Here is a 20,730-nt window from a genome sequence, read left to right as displayed (position 1 = left end):
AAAACTGTTTGGGCACAGCATTGCATTACCGCACCATTGTCATTCAAAATGCGACAGCGCTGAAAATTGACCTGGGCAGGAAGAATGTAGAAGTGCCCGATATTGAAGTGATTAAATACTGTCACTAATGCAGTGCAGAGTTATTAAATAACTGTTGTGGTGGTGATCAGTGACCACTGACTGGTGACAGTACAAAAAAAAGATTACATTTCTTTTTTTTTTTTTTTCTGCACTGTGACCAGAGCTATATAATAATTCTACCAAAGTAACACTGCACTACTCTAGGTAAGGGATCTGTATTTTTAATTTTTTTTTTACATATAATTGCTTATAGCAATGCATTTCATTGCTATAAGAAAGCATTTTACTGAATGAAATCTATTCGTTCAGTTTGTTTTGTATGTGATTAGCTGTGATTGGCCTCAGCTAATCGCATGGTACTTGGTACAGAGATGGGCTGTTATTGGTCCTGTCTGTACCATGTAATTAGGGATGCACCGATCCGACTTTTTTGATACGGATATCTGGCGTTGTGAAATCGCCGGAACCGATCCGGAGCTACACACAAAGCAAGCGGCTGCAGTACAGAGCAAAGCAGCTGCTTCATGTGTATGGCTCCTCCATTCACAGGCGGAGTGCATCTGATATCACTCCGCCTGTGAGCCGGGACTATACAGGAAGTAGCGGCTCCCATCCCATACTACTACTGCACCAAGTAAGGGATGGCTAAGCCGTTACTAAGCAAAGACCGTATCGGCCAATGGAACGGTCCATGTTACCAATCCAGCTATAATGGCCATATCGGCGCCGATATCCGATCCGAATATCGGATCGGTGCATCCCTACATGTAATCACTGTGACCAATCACAGCTAGCAACACAGTTGTACACAATGGATGGCATGAAAGGAAGCCATCTATTGTTTACAATTGTTATGTGAACTGCTGTGATTGGTCACAACAATCACATTGTACCGACAGCAGGCTGGTACACTGATCAGTCATTGGCTGTGTCCGATGGACACAGCTGTTGACACATCGCGCCACATCTCGGCTCCATCTGGGAAAACCTCTTATGATGTCCACCAACATTGAAGAAAGAGCCGCCAAGGCCATCATTTTGCTTTAGGCCAGGCGGGAATTGGTTAAAACGGAACTAAAGGCACTAAAGTTACTTCCCCTCGAATGGCATGGGTCCCTTTCCTGCGCTGGCATCTCCTCCCCGAGTGCCAGTGTTCAGGCATCTCCATTGGGATGAGAAAGGATGACACAACGGTCATCCTGGCTCACAGGGGTAAGGCCAGCTATAGATAAGTCAGTAATTTGGCCGCTTCAGCAGGAACCAGCGATCGATCAACTTCAGTACAACTAGCCTGTTATGGTTTTTTTCATGCGATCACTGCCGGTGGCTGTAGCTATGCAGGTAGGTGTATTATTTTGCAGAGGAGGCATTGCATGTCCTTTTTTGCGATTTAATAGCTTGCCTGTTCAGTCTTTTGTTAAATGCCTTTTTTAATATATAATTTTTTGCTGTTGTGATCTGACTTCCTGTTAGAGGGTGGCTACGTTCATTCTCCATGATCCCACAGTATGTAGGAATGTAGCCATCCTCTCTTGCTTGCTCTATTTACTCGACGTAACAATAATAACAATAATATACATTATACAAAAAAATTGTTTTACCTTTTTACGGTTTTTCTTTTAATTCCTGAAAGTGTTTTGAAAAATTGCTGCGCAAATACCGTGTGACATAAAAAATTTGCAATGACCGCCATTTTATTCCCTAGGGCAGTGATGGCAAACCTCGGCACCCCAGATATTTTGTAACTACATTTCCAATGATGCTCATGCACTCTGCAGTGTAGTTGAGCATAATGGGAAATGTAGTTCCAAAACATCTGGGGTGCCAAGGTTCGAAGTCTCTGCAAAATATTTATGATGTTAGGGGGTTCTGAGTAATTTTCTAGCAAAAAAAAAAAAAAAGATCTTTTTACTTGTAGGGCTTCTTTCACACGGTCCGCGATCCCCGCTGAGCCGGGCGGATGACAGCTCCGTCTCCGCTTGCGGAGAGGGAGGTGTCTCAGCACCCGCTGCCCTCTATGGGGGATCGGATGAGAGCGGACCGCTTGTCCGCTGTCATCAGATCCGCTCCGCTCCGATTACTGAACGGATGGAAAAATAGGGTTTCCATCCGTCCAGATTTCAGCACAGGATCGGATGCGGATGTCAGCGGAGGTGACCTCCGCTGACACCCGCTGCCCCATAGAGCTGCATGGAGGATCCGATCAGATCCGCCTAAAAAACTGACAGGCGGATCTGATCGGACCGCCCATGTGAAAGAGCCCTAGGAGAGGAATGCTGGAATTTACACGGTATGGAAGTGGTTAAATATTGATTAGAAAAAACCTATTGGCTGAAAAATGACAGTTAAAGTAGAAGTAAACCCATCAATTTAACCGTTTCAAAAAAGTTATATTCCAGGCACATCCTGGGAATGAAATTGCCATTGGTTATGCTCTCAACCAAACCATCCAATGGCTGGTGTCCTAACTGATTACATGTGCAGCATCGTGGCATTTGAAGATTTAAGAGGCCAAGAATGCAGCTTCTTCGGCTGAAAACGATAGGAAAGTTTACTTCCTCTTTAAGGGGGTGAAGGGGAAAAATAAGTTAATTAGGTGCGGATTAGGGTAAAACTGGATTTTTGTATTTACTGTAAAATCCTTTTCTCTGAAGTCCATTGAGAGATGCAGCTCCATATCTTCTTTTTTCACCTTTATATATAGCGAAGACCAAAGTCCCACCAGGGAACTAGGCCCTACTCCTAAACTTGGCAGAAACAAATTGGAAGCTGTAGCAGAGTGTGTGGGGTTATGCCTGCAGGGACAGCCCCATAGGCATGGTAAAGCTTTTTTCCTGCCTAGTGTCCTATTCCTGATGAGAGGAGCATAACCAATGGTCTAAGAAGATATGGAGCTGCGTCTGTCAATGGATGATAGAGAAACAAAGGATTAATGGGAAAGGAACACGTGTTATTTAAAGTGGATGTAAACTCTTACATATACAGTGCCTTGATGTAAAGAAGACTGCAGGTGGACAGATGTACGTAGGAGGATTGGTTTCATCTCTGGGTTTCACCTGAGGCCAGTCCCTTCACTGGGTATATAGAGTGCCTTGCAAAAGTGTTTGCCCCCCTTGAACTTTGGACCTTTTGCCACATTTCAAGCTTCAAACATAAAGATATAAAACTAATTGTGAAGAATCAACAAGTGGGACACAATCATGAAGTGGAATGCAATTTATTGGATATTTCAAACTTTGTTAACAAATTAAAAAAACTGAAAAATTGGCCGTGCAAAATTATTCAGCCCCTTTACTTTCAGTGCAGCAAACGCTCTCCAGAAGTTCAGTGAACTCTCTGAATGATCCAATGTTGACCTAAATTACTAATGATGATAAATAGAATCCACCTGTGTGTAATCAAGTCTCCGTATAAATGCACCTGCACTGTGATAGTCTCAGAGGTCCGTTTAAAGCGCAGAGAGCATCATGAAGAACAAGGAACACACCAGGCAGGTCCGAGATACTGTCGTGGAGAAGTTTAAAGCCGGATTTGGATACAAAAAGATTTCCCAAGCTTTAAACATCCCAAGGAGCACTGTGCAAGCGATATTGAAATGGAAGGAGTATCAGACCACTGCAAATCTACGAAGACCTGGCCGTCCCTCTAAACTTTCAGCTCATACAAGGAGAAGACTGATCAGAGATGCAGCCAAGAGGCCCATGATCACTCTGGATGAACTGCAGAGATCTACAGCTGAGGTGGGAGACTCTGTCCATAGGACAACAATCAGTCGTATACTGCACAAATCTGGCCTTTATGGAAGAGTGGCAAGAAGAAAGCCATTTCTTAAAGATATCCATAAAAAGTGTCGTTTAAAGTTTGCCACAAGCCACCTGGGAGACACACCAAACATGTGGAAGAAGGTGCTCTGGTCAGATGAAACCAAAATCGAACTTTTTGGCAACAATGCAAAACGTTATGTTTGGCGTAAAAGCAACACAGCTCATCACCCTGAACACACCATCCCCACTGTCAAACATTGTGGTGGCAGCATCATGGTTTGGGCCTGCTTTTCTTCAGCAGGGACAGGGAAGATGGTTAAAATTGATGGAAAGATAGATGGAGCCAAATACAGGACCATTCTGGAAGAAAACCTGATGGAGTCTGCAAAAGACCTGAGACTGGGATGGAGATTTGTCTCCCAACAAGACAATGATCCAAAACATAAAGCAAAATCTACAATGGAATGGTTCACAAATAAACAGGTGTTAGAATGGCCAAGTCAAAGTCCAGACCTGAATCCAATCGAGAATCTGTGGAAAGAACTGAAAACTGCTGTTAACAAACGCTCTCCATCCAACCTCACTGAGCTCGAGCTGTTTTGCAAGGAGGAATGGGCAACAAAAATTTGTCTCTCGATGTGCAAAACTGATAGAGACATACCCCAAGCGACTTACAGCTGTAATCGCAGCAAAAGGTGGTGCTACAAAGTATTAACTTAAGGGGGCTAAATAATTTTGCACGCCCAATTTTTTCAGTTTTTATTCAACAAAGTTTGAAATATCCAATAAATTTCGCTACACTTCATGATCGTGTCCCACTTGTTGTTGATTCTTCACAAAAAATTCGTTTTATATCTTTGTTTGAAGCCTGATATGTGGCAAAAGGTCGCAAAGTTCAAGCGGGCCGAATACTTTCGCAAGGCACTGTGTATACCCAGTGAAGGGACTGGCCTCAGATGAAACACCGAGATGAAACCAATCCTTCTATGTACATCTGTCCACCTGCAGTCTTCTCTACATTAATTCAAAGTGCTGAATTTATAGGTTTCAGTGACCGTTCAGAATGAAGGGGTTGGGGAGCTGAAGTTAGACTCTGCAGAGCTCAGTGAGGAGAGCTCTGAGAGTTGATTGGAGGGAAGTGACACCCCTCCCCCCCCCCCCCTTTTACACAGCACAGGAACAGAGCTGAGGCTGTAAATCAGCTGGAGCTACCTCCCCCTGTCACTATTAATTTCTTGGTGTCAGGAAAACTTGTCAGAAGTGATTCATGCAGAATACAGAGGAGCAAAGCAGCAGATAGAAATAACACTTAGTGCTCTGGACTGAGACAAGTTCACACTATAGAGGGACATGATTTGTTTATTTCATGTCTGAGGTTTACAACCAAAAAATGATCTGTCATGTTACAATAAAGACCCGCTTCAGACCGAAGGAAACTACCCCTGCACTGCAAGGGTTAAGCTCCAAAAGAAAAATACGATGCTTGGCACCTTGCTCCTGCGCTCAGAACCTGGTTCCCGAACACTCTCTATCATGGGACTTTTCACTTGGCATCCCCAAATGGCTAGACCTTGCTGCCCTCTACGACCGGGGTGGTCGACTTGACACTGTAAACATAAACAAAAAAAGAGAGGGCGCACCAGCCTAGCGCATTATCCTCAGTAGGCTTTTCTTAATAAATAAAAGTGTCTACTCACAAACAAGTGATGTAAACCAGCATATTAAATCCGACAGACAACGTCCATAGTGTTGGAGTCCACTGTCTAAATCCTGGAGACCGGCTGATGCGTTTTTGAGGCTGTGCCTCTTCCTCAGAGCCTCTCAGCCTTCCAAAGGCTCTGAGGAAGAGGTACAGCCTCGAACGCGTCAGCCGGTCTCCAGGATTTAGACAGTGGACTCCAACACTATGGACGTTGTCTGTCGGATTTAATATGCTGGTTTACATCACTTGTTTGTGAGTAGACCCTTTTTAATTATTTATTAATAAAAGCCTACTGAGGATAATGCTCTAGGCCGGTGCGCCCTCTTTTCTTGTTTGTTTACACTGCAAGGGTTAAGTCTAGTGGTGGAAGAATAATCTGTAATACTTCCTTTATTCCCTCCATCTATGCAACTGGTCCCCTCCAGCCTCTTCTCTTTGGCGGTCTGGCCGGCAGTCGCAGGATTAAATTTCCATGTGCAATGCAAGGCCAATAGCCCTGCAATGCATGTGGGGGGAGCAAGGGCCCGCCTACAACCTGGAGCCTCAGAGTGCCAGAGCCTGCTGGAGTGAGGGAATTGCACCTTAGACTTGTCGAGCATTTATTCCTTGCAAGGAGAGGGGGAGACCCACTGAAAAGGTATATTTTAGAACCATCCCCGGGTTCACCTTTAACTGAAGATTCTATAGCAGCTGTATTTAATCCAGCAACTCCACGCTGTCATTTTGACAGCTGGGAATTGTCAGTGAGTGAGGGGAACTGCAATGAACAGGACGTACTACATACACTCAGTCTACTTCATGAAGCCTTCTTGGAAGTAGGTAGTGTGCCCATTGTTCACAACTGGTTTTAGTAGATGTAAACCCGAGCTGGCTGACCTCCAGTATGCTCTGTGTTGTATTTTACTTTCTAATTGAATCCAAACAGGTAACTATTTTTCTGTCCAATTTTGATGACCTCACTGATGTGACCGATGTGTGTTTTCCAGGGAACTGCACTTGGGGAATGAGCTGTCGGTTCATACACCCTGGCATGAATGATAAGGGGAATTATTCACTGATCTCTAAACCAGACCCATTTTCTGCCAATGGCACAGCCCCCGGTGGGGTACAACTGCCTCAGAACCCTTGGGTAAGTTGTAATGTGATTGGAAAATAGCCGCATGCTCTTTGTTTTTGTTCTTTAGTACCCATTCCAGAACTATTTAAAGTATTATTCCACCCCAACGTGACATTTTCAGTTATTGATCATCCTCCAGCTTATAGGTTTATGTCATTCCAACAGTGATTTCTGCCTCTGCCAGTGTCTTGCCAGTTGTGTCCCTGCCCACCTTGTGTTCCCACAGTAGCAGGTGTGCAGAGCCAGGCACTCAGTGCAGGAATAGTGGGAACCCCTCATAATGGGGAACGCAAGTGTATAGGCTTGGGAACTCGGCACAGGGATGGTGGGAACCCTTCCTAATGGGCACAGCAGATGTTGAGACCCAGGAACTCTGAAGAAGGAATGGTGGGAACCCCTCATAATGGGGAACGCAAGTGTATAGGCTTGGGAACTCTGCACAGGGATGGTGGGAACCCTTCCTAATGGGCACAGCAGATGTTGAGACCCAGGAACTCTGAAGAAGGAATGGTGGGAACCCCTCATAATGGGGAACGCAAGTGTATAGGCTTGGGAACTCTGCACAGGGATGGTGGGAACCCTTCCTAATGGGCACAGCAGATGTAGAGACCAAGGAACTCAAAAAGTGGACCGGTGGGAACCCCTCACAGTGGGCAGAGAAGGTGTAAAGATCCAAGAGCTTGGCACAGGGATGATGGAAACCCCTCATAATATTCAGAGCAGGGGTACAGACCCAGGAACTCGGAAGAGGAATGGTAGGAACCCTTCATAATGTGCTGAGAAGGTGTAGGGACCCGGGAACTCAGCACAGGGATGGTGGGAACCCCTCATAATGGGCAGATAAGGTGTAAAGATCCAGGAACTCTGTGCAGGGATGGTGGGAACCACTTATTGGCAAAGACGGTGTAAAGACCCAGGAACTCGGCACAGAGCCCTCACCAGTATAGTTCCCAAACAATAGATTGAGGTTTCATTTTGCAGCTACTACCAAAAAAAAAACGAATTGACGCTTTTAGGAGTGGCCCTTTAAAGAGAGCTTGTTTCCAAATGACACAGAAAATAAATATAAGGTGGATTTTGGTCTGGCTGCTGAGGGTCTCTTGGTGAGTTTGTTGGTACATCAGGTTTGTATTTTGGGAGGGATTGATTGATCCCTGCTCTCCCATTATGGGGAGTAGAGGAAATGGGTCTGATCTCTGTGTAGTGTCTAAATACTTAATAGGCCAGAGATCCGACCTTGGTGCTTGGCTGGTTTATTGCTGTCATTTTGTTTCTGGGTTTACAGCTGTAATCCAAAGTGGGTTGTTACACATATGATCTTTGTCTTTTCAGGGGGCTCCGGTCACCGAGGAGCTTCTTCCTCCCCCGATTCTGGAACCACCAACAGAGAGCGCCTGGGAGAGAGGACTCAGACATGCTAAGGAGGTGGAGTATCCCTTCACACCATTATTCTGATTTTTACAGCTGTAAGAAATACCTCTTTTGATACCCAATGTCGTCATCACTGGATCTGTCTGCTGGCCTTTGCTCGGTTGCTAAATCGAGTTTGGTGGGGCGGCGACCAACAGGCTCTTGTAAATGCAACAGCACCCTGCATTGAGAATAATATTTCAAAACCAATCCCTGGTAACCCTGTGGATGCACGTGCTTCTTTCTGCTGGTCTCTACTGTAAATGGTGCAGACTTTAGCTGTTTAATCTATTTATCAGTTGTTCTGATGCTAATCTCCAGCTTTTAGTGAAGTTTAAATAATTTTGTTTGAATGACACTGGTCCAAATGAACTGGTATTGTCACTAGGAGATGCAGTGACTGGGAGCACTGTATAAACTGTATCAGCTGCATACACACTATACAGAGCTGTGTTCTGGCAGTCAGATGGGAACTTCCTTGCCCACCCCCAGAACAAAATCTGGACAGGCTGAGCATTGCTCAGCCATTCACAGGAAACTTTGTATTCTATGAATGTATACAAAGCTGCTTCTGGCTGAGGTGGAGAGGTGAGTGATGTCATGATCTCCAACACAGCCAGTCAGAGGAAACTTGGTACTTGTTCATAGATTACCAAGCTCCTTATGAGAGTCTGAGCAGTGCTCAGCCTGATTTGTGTTCCTGGAGAGGGGTGGGAAGTTCCGCCGGAACACAGCACTGTATCCTGTATGTAACTGAGGCTTCATACAGTTAATACAGCACTCCCAGACACTGCATCTGTTGGTGAAGTTGATATTTAGTTTGGACCAGCTTGGTCAAAACAAACTATTTAAACTGCACTAAAAGCTGGAAAACTGCTTTAATTACACTAATCAAGCAACTGATAAGCACATTGGGAGGACTGGGCAGGAGCATGCACATCTAAATAGATGTCAGGGATGAGTTCTTTCATATAATACTTGAAAAGAGCAGTACAGTGACTTATGTAAGCCTTAAAAATGATGTCCACACATGATGAAGAGCAAAACTAATTGATGGCAGAGAAAACAAATAGCTGTGAGAGGTGCTATGCTTGTTGTACCTAGGGAATTTTCTACTTCCTCCCCACCCCCTGTTTTTTACGATCTTTTCATTTTTTTCACCTACAGAAATCGTACTCGCGCTTAGCCTATCCAGAGGTGTTCTTTAGGGATAGGACGTTCCACCTTTTACACCAGGCCGTCCTCTTCTCTGACCTTATCGGGAACTGGCTGTTTTTGCAGCCGGCCCGCTGATGAAGCGTATGCGCCGTGGCACATCATCGCGGAGCTAGATTGAAGAACCAAGAAGCCGGACTGCCAGCCTCTTGATGAAATGCCGCAGTGCATGTGCAGTAGAGTACCATTAGTCCTCCTGGGATGCATGATATGTAAATCCTGGGGAGGCTGAAGGCTACTGTGTACATCATTATTAAGGGGTTTGTAAAGTCAGGTTTTTTTTATCTTAATGCATTCTATGCATTAAGATAAAAAGCCTTCTGTGTAGCAGCCCCCCTAATACTCACCTGGGCCCATTTCTATCCAGCGATGTCCATGAATGCTTTGGCCACCCCCGGACTCTCTCTCCTGACTGGCTGAGACACAGCAGTGGCGTCATTGGCTCCCACTGCTGTCAATCAAAGTCGGTCAACCAATGAGAAGAGAAAGGGGGTGGAGCCGGGCCGCAGCTTCTTGTCTGAATGGACTCGGGGAGCTGTGACTTGGCTCAGGTGCCCCCATAGCAAGCTGCTTGCTATGGGGTCACTCACCAGGAGGGAGGGGCCCGGAGAGCAGAAGAGGGACCCAAGAAGAGGGGATTTCAGGCTGCTCTGTGCAAAACCAACTGCACAGAGGAGGTAAGTATAACATATATATATATATATATATATATATATATATATATATATATATATATATATATATATATATATATATATATATATGTATGTATGTATGTATGTATGTATGTGTATATATATATATATGTATGTATGTATGTATGTATGTATGTATGTATGTATATATATATATATATATATATATATATATGTATATATATGTATATGTATATGTGGTTTTACAATAATTTTAAATCATACGTGAGAATCCAGAAGGTGCGGTGAAGGCTTTTTTCAGTATATACTAGGACTCCACAGTGAAGGTTGTTGCTTTTGGCTGTCTTTTATGATCTGTGTAGTGTCTTGATCTGTTTGTGTAGAAGGTAGATGTCCTGTCTCTGAATCAAGCTTTTCTTTTTCTTGTTTAGGTGTTGAAGAAAGCCACCATGCGGAAGGAACAGGAGCCAGACTTTGAGGAGAAGCGCCTTACTGTCACCATTGGCGAGGACGAACGAGAATTCGATAAAGAGAACGATTATCTTCGGGACTGGAACTACCGAATCACCAGAGAAGTGCGAGAAACTGGGTGCGTGGTCTAAAAATAAAATGTATACAACCGTCTGTGCTCCCCATATTTCTGTACAATGGGCTGTTATCTTGTAGCCGTTCGGTAAAGGAATGTCAGTAAATCTTTACTAAGAGTTTATGGTCAACGAATTGCTGCTAGTAAAGGTTTGTTACAGAAGAAAATATATTAATGAAGTAAGTGAAGGCATTGGATACTATTAGTTTCTATAACTTTAATACAGTTCCTTTTTTTTTTCTTTTTTTTTTTTTTTTATTCCTTATTTTGGGTTTTTTCAGCCATCATGTGACTGCACAGCCTCTTTCTTTCCTTCTTCTTGAGTGACTCTTTCCTGCATGTCTGCCGCAGTGAAAACAGACAGCAGAATGTGTAGGAGAGTGGGAAAAGCGACTGTCAATCAAGTAGGATTAGTGAGGAGTGTCTCCAGCAGGGAGGATGAGCAGCAGTAAAGGCCCGTACACACGATCCAAAAATCGGATGAAAAATACTGCTTACAAAGCGATCGTACAATTATTTGATTGTTGGTATAGCGCTTTCAAGAGCCAATCACAATGTTTTATCGATTATTATCAGATTGGACAAGCATGAAAATGTTTCTCATACGATGCTAGATAGTACAATTTTCATCCATCCAATCAGTACAGTTGTCCGAAATTACAACACATAACATGAATTTTCTTAACTTTAGTAAACTCTTCCTGTTCGATATTCAACTAGCATGCATAAAAAAAAAAAACGGACAATCTGTCGTCTGATTTTTGATTCATGCGTACAGGCCATAAGATGCGTAGAGCAGTGGGGAAATCTCATGTAGAACTGGGTTGGGGGAGCGAGGATGGACAGCAGTAAAACATGTAGTGCAGCAGGGAAAGCCACTGCTAATCAAGTACACTATGATTAGCCACGGGAGGGGATGGGGGTGTCTTCAGCAGGGAGAACAGGCAGCAGAATAAAGTGTAGTACAGTGGAGAAAGCTACTGTCAATTAGGTAGAGCAGGGCTGGCTGGAGGCATGTCTGCAGAAGAGGACAGGGAGCAGAGTGAGGTGTAGGACAGGTAGAGCCAGGCAGGATGGGGGTTGTTTGCAGCAGGGCGGAATGACAGCGGTGCGACTTGTAGGATGTTGGAGTAAGATGCTGTGAATTATGTAGAGCAGAGGTGGTGATGGGGGGGGGGGGTGCTTTGCCGGAGGGAGTGCAGGCAGCAGAATGATGTGCAGGGCAGCAGGAAAGTCACTGTTAATCAAGTTGAGCAGGACTGGCTGGATGGGGTTTGTTTCCAGGAGGGATATCTTCAGCAGGGAGGACTGACAGCAGAATGATGTGTAGGGCAGTGGGGAAAGTTGCTGTCAAGTCTATCAAGTTATTATGGTTATTATACAGGATTTATATAGCGCCAACAGTTTGCACAGCACTTTGGCAATATGAGGGCAGACAGTACAGTTACAATACAATTCAATACAGGAGGATTCAGAGGGCCCTGCTCCTTAGAGCTTACAATCTAGAAAGGAGGGTCAAGTGAAACAAAAGGCAGTAACTGGGGGGGATGAACTGATGGAGAAAATGGAAGTACAGTTGTTCGGTGTGGGTAGGATAGGCTTCTCTCCTGAGGAGGGTTTTCAGGGATCGTCTAAAACAAGGGTCGGGAACCTTTTTGGCTGAGAGAGCCATGAACACCACATATTTTCAAATGTTGTTCAGTGAGAGCCATACACTATATTTCAGGGGTCGGGAACCTTTATTTAACATTCATATTCATGGGCTGCAGCTATACAGTAGGTAGATGGAGCCGTGTGAAAGTGCCTGGAGTCCGGTCAGGAAGAGAGCAGAGCAGGCAGATATGCAATGAGGCTGGAGTGGTGAAGCGCCTGCAGGCCTGTGAGTGATGGAGGGGAGTATAGGCCCTGAGAAAATAGCGGCCGGCCGCTGAAGGCCTCAGAAGTGGATGTGAGAGGCGGGTCCCAGGGTGTCCAAGGGAAAGGAGATCGTGTCTGTCGGGGCACAGGGAGCTGATGGCAGGTCTCCTTACTGGGCGGTGATTGCAAAGGCCCTCAGATGCACAGCACACGAGCCGGCGGCGGTACCGCGAGAAGGCCGCGGGGTCCGTAGCGCAGCAATCCGGTCACCCAGAGACGAACGGAGGGTAACGGGGGGGTAGTCCACAAAGTGTACCGTCGATGGGTGCAGAAATCTCCTTGGCACCGGGCACAGCTACGTGGATGGTACTGGATTGAGTGGTAGACGCGGCGGAGCTCTGGGACTACGCGTCCAGCGTGGCTCACGTCCGGACACGCCCCCCTTATTAAAGATTTGTCTGCGAGCCAGATGCAGCCATCAACAGCCATGTCTGGCTCGCGAGCCATAGGTTCCCTACCCCTGGTCTAAAAGCTACCTAGAGTAGGAGATAATCGGACAGCTTGGGGTTAGGAGTTCCATAGGATTGGAGAGGCTCAAGTAGAACAGGATTGGCTTGGGGGGGGGGGGGGGGGCGTGGAGGAGGGGGTCTGCAACACTGTCAATCAAGTAGGGCTGAACTGCCCCAGAAAGGGAGGAGGTGTTTTAAGCAGGGAGGGCCAGCAGAAGGATAATGTGTAGGACAGCAGGAAAAGCAGTTGTCAATCAAGAAGGGCAGGGCTTCCTGGGGATTGTGTTTGTAGCATTTTAAGGACTGACTGCTGAATGATGTGTAGGACAGCTGGTCAGGGGCATGTCTACAGGAAGTGTGTATGTGGGGGGGGGGGCATATTTGCAGCAAGGAGTACAGGCACCAGAATGATGTGTAGGACAGCTGGTCAGGGGCATGTCTACAGGAAGTGTGTGTGTGTGGGGGGGGGGGGGGGCATAATTGCAGCAGGAAGTACAGGCACCAGAATGATGTGTAGGAAAGTGGAAGTCGCTGCCAGTCAAGTAGAACAGGGCTGGCTGGGGTGTGTCTGTAAGTGGAGGGGCTTGGCTGCAGCAGGAAGGACTGACAGAATGACACAAAGGACAGCAGCGAAATCGACGGTCCAAGTATTGCAGGACTGGCCCCGGAAGGGAGGGAGGTGTCTGCAGCAGAGCCAGTAGCAGAATATGGTGTAGAACAGCAAGAAAAGCAGCTGTCAATCAATCAGAGCAGGGCTGGCTGGGAATTATGTTTGCAGCATGGAGGACTGATAGCCGTATGACATGTAGGATAGAGGGGAAAGCTGCTGCCATTTAGGTAGAGGAGGGCTGGTTAGAGGCATGTCTGCAGAGGGGGTGGGGAGGGCGACCGGGAAAGCTGTTGGCAAAGTAGAACAGAGCTGCCTGGGTGGTGTATCTGTAGCTGAGAGGACTGACAAGATGACATGGACAATGGGGAAAGCCACTGTCAGTCAAGAGCAGGGCTGATTGGCGATGGGGAAGGGATGACTGCATCAGGGAGAAGTGGAAGCAGAATGCGTTGGACAGTAGGGGGGGAAAAAGCCACTGCCAATCAAGAAGAGCAGGGCTGACCAGGTGTTGTCAGCAAAGACACGCCCCCTCACTACGGGACTACAGGCATGCCATAGCATCAACAGTCTTGTAGCACCAGTCAGCAAGCACATGGAAGTAAACTGTTTTGTAACTGTACAGGCATACCCCACTTTTAAGTACACAATGGGACCAGAGCATGTATGTAAAACGAAAATGTACTTAAAGTGAAGCAATACCTTTTTATACTTCTCAATGCATGTAAATACAATAGCTCTATAGGAAATCTTGGTCAGCTTGACATGGCACTGCTCCCAAACCATAACTGACAAGGACACCAAACTTGGGGAGCATGTTAAGGGGAACCAGGACTATGACATGGTAGATTACCTAGGCAAGCTGACCGACCACAAAATGATATGTTGTAGTCCTGGGTCCCTTCTCGATGCTCCCTAAGTTTGGTATCCCTGTCACTTATGGTTTGGGAGTGGTGCCATGTCAAGCTGACCAATATTTCCCATAGACGCCAATGTTAAAAATTGGGAATAGTGCAATGCCAAGCTGACCAAACTGTGTCCGTACACTCGAGTGTACTTAAAATGAGTGTACGTAAAATGGGGTATGCCTGTATGGTTTATTACTAAAGGAATGCATATTTGAAATAATACTTTGAGGGATTACCATACATTTTAAAGAGAACCAGTCTTAATAGAGAATTTGTAGAAAATAAAGCGACTGCACAGACTGAAGGCACAGCAAGGGTCACAGTGGAGAAGGGAGTTCTTTGTAAATAATGCACTTATCCTTTTATAGAGAACCAGTCACCACTGGGCAATTTTTTGTCAGGTTAAATTGTGTTCTTAATGCTAAGAGATATATAGGCAGAAACGTATCCATCATTAAATATGGTGCTGGTACACCCCGCACATTAGAACCAACTTGTACATCTCAAAGAAGTCCACCAATCTGGCAGGTCCTGGGCTTCCTTCCAGGTTTGTCTCTTTCCCCACTTGATTGACTGGGCTGTGATGACATCGCTCTCGAGAATGCACATAGGAGTCCTATCACTGCGGCACAAATTGGAGCTGTAAATGTAAGCCGAGCTGTTCATGCGCGGCTCTGTGTATATTGCAGCTGACAGGCAGGAGGAAGCGTTTATGGCAGAAGAGACCAATAGTGCCTCTTCTGCCATAAATGCCTTCCCTGTCAAAACGTTTTTTTAAAAGTGGGTTTAACACCACTTTAACTCCAAGCGCTGTATTTAAAAGGGTAAGCTACATCCGTGTGAGAAGGGTCTAAAGGAAGCAGCCAGCATTTTTTTCCCAGTGTTTCTGGGTTGTAAAGCTTCTCCAATTCACTGCCCTGGCATTAGATTAGGTAAACTTTTCTTCCATCAGTAAATTGCTCTGTGACCGGGTCACTTATTTTTATTTTTATTTTTTGTCTTTCTTTTTTCAGGGAGGTGGAGTTTAGAGAAACAATAACACGTGGGTAAGTGATTGCCGTGTGTCTTCTATGCTCTCTGGCCTTGTTCACTAGATTTAAAATAAGGACTCAGAGGAACTGCCCGCAGCACCAGGCTTTTCATCCGTGTCAGTGCATGGTTTACCCACTAGCATTTATTTTCCTTTTTAAGGCGTATCTAAACCCAAAAAGAATGTCATATATTGCGGCTTACCAGGCTTTAGATGTGCTGGCTGCATGAGTTTTCTTTTTTCAGGCTTTTTCTCCCCCTCAGTTTCACCTGGTGATCCTGCCAATAACACTTCCTGCCCTAGGGTGACACAATCACTGTACTTTATGAAGGAGTAGAGTTGTCACTCCAGGATGGGACCCCAGAACATTTCTCTATAACGTTGGGGGTATGTTCTGTTGACCTTAGAGATGTCCTTAAAGAATACAGTACAGGCATAGAGCACAAGAGCACAGCTAGATTTTCTGGAAGGATGAACAAATATTTTTGCATTATTGAACAGATGTAACAAAGTACTTACAGTGGTGGTATTAATGGACCAAAAGGGAGCAAATAAGTTCATTATAGGGGTCTCATGGAGTGAGTGACCTGCCGTCCTTACCTGGAAGTACCATCTATTTCCTTCAGCTCCCAGACCAGTCTGTAGAAGTTAAAGCCCCAAATGGCTCGCTACATGTGAGACTTGCACAGATGTGAGTTTCAGCTGCTGTGCATTGTTGATCCGGGACAGGCAGAGAATGAGCGACAATCTCTGATTCGGGAGAATTTTTTAAAGCCGGGATAGGCAATCTTGCCACTCCCATCCATGGTAAAACTACAAATCCCATCATGCCTCTGGGAGTCATGCCTGTTTTAAATCAGTCTTTTAGTTCTGCAATAGCTGGAGCACTGTTGCTGCCTTCCTCTGCTTTTTAGATTGTGCTGGCGATCGCCATGTTGAGGTGGATGTCGGGTACAGCCACGGCACATTTCAAGGTGTCACGTTTTATGCCTCGTACACACGCAACGATTATCGGCTGACCGATCGTCCGACTTTTGTCCAAGTTGTGTTTTGTTGGTGGGCATGTGCCTAGACTGCACACGAATTTTCTCGACCAACAAAAATCTACTTCAGAAGTGATGTCATGTGCTGATTTACTTTCCGTATGTTTTTTCTTCTCTGAGCATGCCCAGTCTTGCTCATCAGATTTTTGTCTGCCGAAATCTGTACTGACTGATGGAAAATCGTCCCTTGTGTTGACGGCCAACAAAAATTTTATAGCCTGCACACCAGATTTTATTCGGCCGAAAAGTCGGAGTCCGTTGTCGGAAGCATCATACTAACAAGCGGAAAATCGGCCGATCGGACGTTGGCCAAAAATTCCCGGCCAATAATCGATGCGTGTGTACGAGGCGTTAGACTGTGTGGTTGTTCTGGGGATGGTAAAATTGTTTAAGCAAAAATGAATGGTTCCAATGGAGAACCCAGTACCACATCCCAATATGGGAGAAAAACAAAGTAAGGAGGAATTGGGACTTTTAAAGTGTTAGTAAACCCTTGCATAGATCCAGTGAAGTGACTGGCCTCAGAGGTGATACAGAGATGAAACCAATACTCCTTTATAAGTTGTACCTTTTTTTTCTGCAGTCCTCTTCTCTACATACATTCAAAGTCCAGAATTTATAAAGTTTTTCTAAAAGTTCAAAAAAACAGGGCAGAGAGATGAAATTACACACTGCAGAGCTCAGTGAGGAGAGGTCGAAGCTGATTGGAGAGAAGGGACCACAAACCCTTCGCACAGGAACAGAGCTGAGGTTGTCAATCACAGGTTATATGCTGGAGATCCCTCCACTATCTATTTTTTTTTTCTCTGTGTCTGCCAAACTTGTTAGAAGTGTTTCATGCTGATAGCAGAGCAGTGATGCAGCAGACAGATTACACTTCACCCAGTTAACACCGTAGTGACTTAACATGCGATTTGACAGATCCAAATTGCAAGACAAGTCGCACCCTATTGTCGGCAATGGAAACTGTTCAAACCGTGCAACGCTGACTTTGCATTGCCACACCGATTTGAAAAAGTTCCTGCACTATTTTGGAGATTTCAGGTGCGACTTGCATAGGCATCTGTGCATGAAGTCGCACAGATGTCAGCCAAGTCGCACTGACACGTGGCTTTGAAATCGTTTTCAAAGTCAGGTTTAGTGTGAACGGGGGCTTAGAACTCTGGATTGAGACAAGTAAACACTATAAAGGGTTATGCTTTGTTCCCATTTCATGTCTGAGGTTTACAGCCACTTTAAGGTGCTAGCAACTTCACCCTTAGGAAAAGTTACATAAAATATTAGTAAAATTGCAAGTATTTATTACAAAATCATGTTAAAAGAATTGGGGTAGAAACCCCATAAAAAAAGCATTACCAAGTGCATTCACATTCATGGTACAACAATACAGCAATCCCATGCACCTTCCATTGATTACAATGCTACCCAGCATATAAAAATACAAAAAGCAAAATGAAGACCAATGAAGGAAGGTGCTAAATTCCATCGCATTTCACAGCATGAGCTTTTTCAGGGTTCAAGGGATGCAGAAGAGAGAAATGCCATAGTTGGGGCTGCTGGTTGTCTCCCACCTTTTTCATTGCCATCTTCTTCGGAGGTCGCTCCTAAGGGGTCTCTGCCAGTGTATTAAAATATCCTTTTCGTTTGTACGGTATATTTCTTTCTGTTGGTAATTCTTTTATTATGGGCTTTCTACCCTGAATATTTTAACATGATTTTGTTATAAATCTTATTTTATTGATGTTCTTGTGTCACCATTCCTAAGGGTGGACATGTGTGCACCTTAAGACCCCGTTCACACTGGGGCGACCTGTCAGGCGACCTGGTCGCCTGCCATAGAGAAGCTGTGGACCCGTTCTAATAGGAGCGACACAAGTCGCTCCGACTTAGAAAAAGCGTCTGGAGCTTCTTTGGGGCGACCCGGAGCGACCTGCATTGACTTCAATGATATGAAGTCCGTGCCGGCCGCACCGCGAGCTGCGCACCGTGACCTGTGAGGTCGCCCCGGCAAGTAGCGTCGCCCCAGTGTGAACGGGGTCTTAAAGTCCCCTTAAAAAAAGACATTTAAAACTTTTAAGGTCCCTTTTTAAAAATTTCTTTGTTTCTTTTCAAGTATTAGTGATTTGTAAAATCCTTTTTTTTTTTTTTTTTTTTATATACTAACAAACCTATACTTACCACCTCTGTGTGGTTGGTTTTTTGCACAGAGCAGTCCGGATCCTCCTCTTCTCAGATCCCTCTTCAGCGCTCCTTGCCCCTCCCTTTGATTGCCCCCACAGTAAGCAGCTTGCTATGGGGGCACCCAAGCTTGAGTCACAGCTCCCTGTGTCAATTGAAACACAGAGCCGTGACCTTGCCCCTCCCCCTCTCCTGATTGGCTGACTGACTTTGACAGCAGTGGGGGCCAATCGCGCTACGCTGATGTCTAAGCCAATGAAGAGGTTAGTCTCGGCCAGCTGAGAAACTCCTGCAACATAGCAGGATAAAGATGGGCTCGGGTAAGTATTAGGGGGGCTGCTGCACAGATTTTTTTATCCAAATGCATAGAATGCAGTAAGATAAAAAAAAAAAAAACCTGCCTTTACAATCACTTGGAGTTGTGAATTAATGAGAAGTGTGACAAAAGGTGAAGAGAATAAAGTGTATTTCCTTGTGAATATGCTCGGGTTTCATGTGTTTACTATCCCACGTGGAGTGCAAAACAGCGAGTAAACTTCCACTAGTATACAGCACCCGCGTGCTCGCCTCCTAAACCTTTTTTTAGATTGTTATGGTTTGTAGTGGATGTTTGACCGAGTCCAAATAAGACCGGAATCCGGAGGCTGTAAAATTGCACCATGTGAGCCCTCACTGCATGATTTTTATTCTGCTCTATAAAGCGGGACTTTTTTTTTTTTTTTTTTTTTTTATATGTTGTAAATATTTATATAAGGAAAAGTAACTTTCCATTTTGTGATTGTCTTCGGGTATAGGTTATGTTGTGCTTTGTCCATGCAAGGGCCAATGACAGGTTCTCTTTAATGCTGCCCTCCCCAGCAGCACACACTTACCTTTCCTTTTATTATCCTGGTAGTGGGATTGAAGAAACTACGCAGCCTTTCTCTATGGCCAGACCCCCTAGATGTGACAGATTTTATTTGCATTGGAAGTGTCTAAAGACCGGAACACCCTACACCTACCTCAGCCCGGACAATAAAAACTGGACCAAACAGCGCATCTTTATTTCACAAAGGGCTCATTCACTCGAGCACATTCGCCCATATGCCATGGAGAGATGTACACTATGTTATCAAAAGTATTGGGACGCCTGCCTTTACACACACATGAACTTGAGTGGCATCCCAGTCTTTCTCCGTAAGGTTCAATATTGAGTTGGCCCATCCTTTGCAGCTATAACCGCTTCAACTCTTCTGGGAAGGCTGTCCACAAGGTTTAGGAGTGTGGCTATGGGAATGTTTGACCATTCTTCTAGAATTGCATTTGTGAGGTCAGGCACTGAGGTTGGAGAGAAGGCCTGGCTCGTAGTCTGCACTCTAAGGCCCCTTTCACACTGTCCGTCGTCGAAGGGACTCCGTTTATCTCAACGGGGGATTGATCCGCCGATCCCCCGCTGAGCAGGAGGATGACATCTGTGTCTCCTCGCTGTGTGCGGAGATGCAGCTGTCAGTTCCCCATGCATCTCTATGGGGGAATCGGATGGGAACCGACCGTTGGTCCATTCCCATCTGATCCGCTGGACAGATGGAAAATAGGGTTTCCATCTGTCCAGATTTGACGAATCGGATGTCGGCGGACACCCAGTGAAGGGAACTCTTAAGGCATCAGCATACCAAAACGTTTTGGACAATTTCATGTCCCCCCCCCCCCCCCCCCAAAAAGTATCACTGGTCCCCCCAAAAGTATCACAATGGTCAGTTAGGGGTCGGATCTGTCAGCCGCAGTCTCGCTAAAAATCGCATATCGCTGCTATTACTAGTAAAATAAATAAGTTACCTTTTTTCCCCTCGTTTGTAGACGTGATAACTTTTGCGCACACCAATCAAAATACGCCTATTGTGATTTCTTTTTTTTTTTTTTTTTTCTTTTTGTTCCGAAGTAATTTTCTAGCAAAAAAAGCCACTGATTTTTAAATGAGATAAATGTCAGAATTGGCCCAGTAGGCAAGTGGTTAAAAGGAACATTTTGATTAGCCCTGCATGGACGAAGCACAGATTGCTGTAAATGGCATCAGCAGGAAGATGATCA

General features: G+C 45.2%; 1 protein-coding gene across 1 annotated transcript in view; it reads left to right on the top strand.

Moving 5' to 3' along the window:
* ZC3H18 (zinc finger CCCH-type containing 18) overlaps window positions 1-20,730 on the top strand; it is a 175,912-nt gene that overhangs the window by 45,016 nt on the left and 110,166 nt on the right. Inside the window, exons 4-7 of the mRNA XM_082271053.1 lie at window positions 6,534-6,676; window positions 7,997-8,089; window positions 10,377-10,534; window positions 15,426-15,458. Coding sequence (XP_082127179.1) covers window positions 6,534-6,676; window positions 7,997-8,089; window positions 10,377-10,534; window positions 15,426-15,458 — 427 coding nt within the window. The remainder of the gene's footprint in view (window positions 1-6,533; window positions 6,677-7,996; window positions 8,090-10,376; window positions 10,535-15,425; window positions 15,459-20,730) is intronic.

Source organism: Pelophylax lessonae (genome assembly GCF_965119305.1).
Source record: "Pelophylax lessonae genome assembly, chromosome: 10".
Taxonomy (NCBI): Eukaryota; Metazoa; Chordata; class Amphibia; order Anura; family Ranidae; genus Pelophylax; species Pelophylax lessonae.
This window is presented reverse-complemented; position numbering and strand designations above follow the sequence as displayed.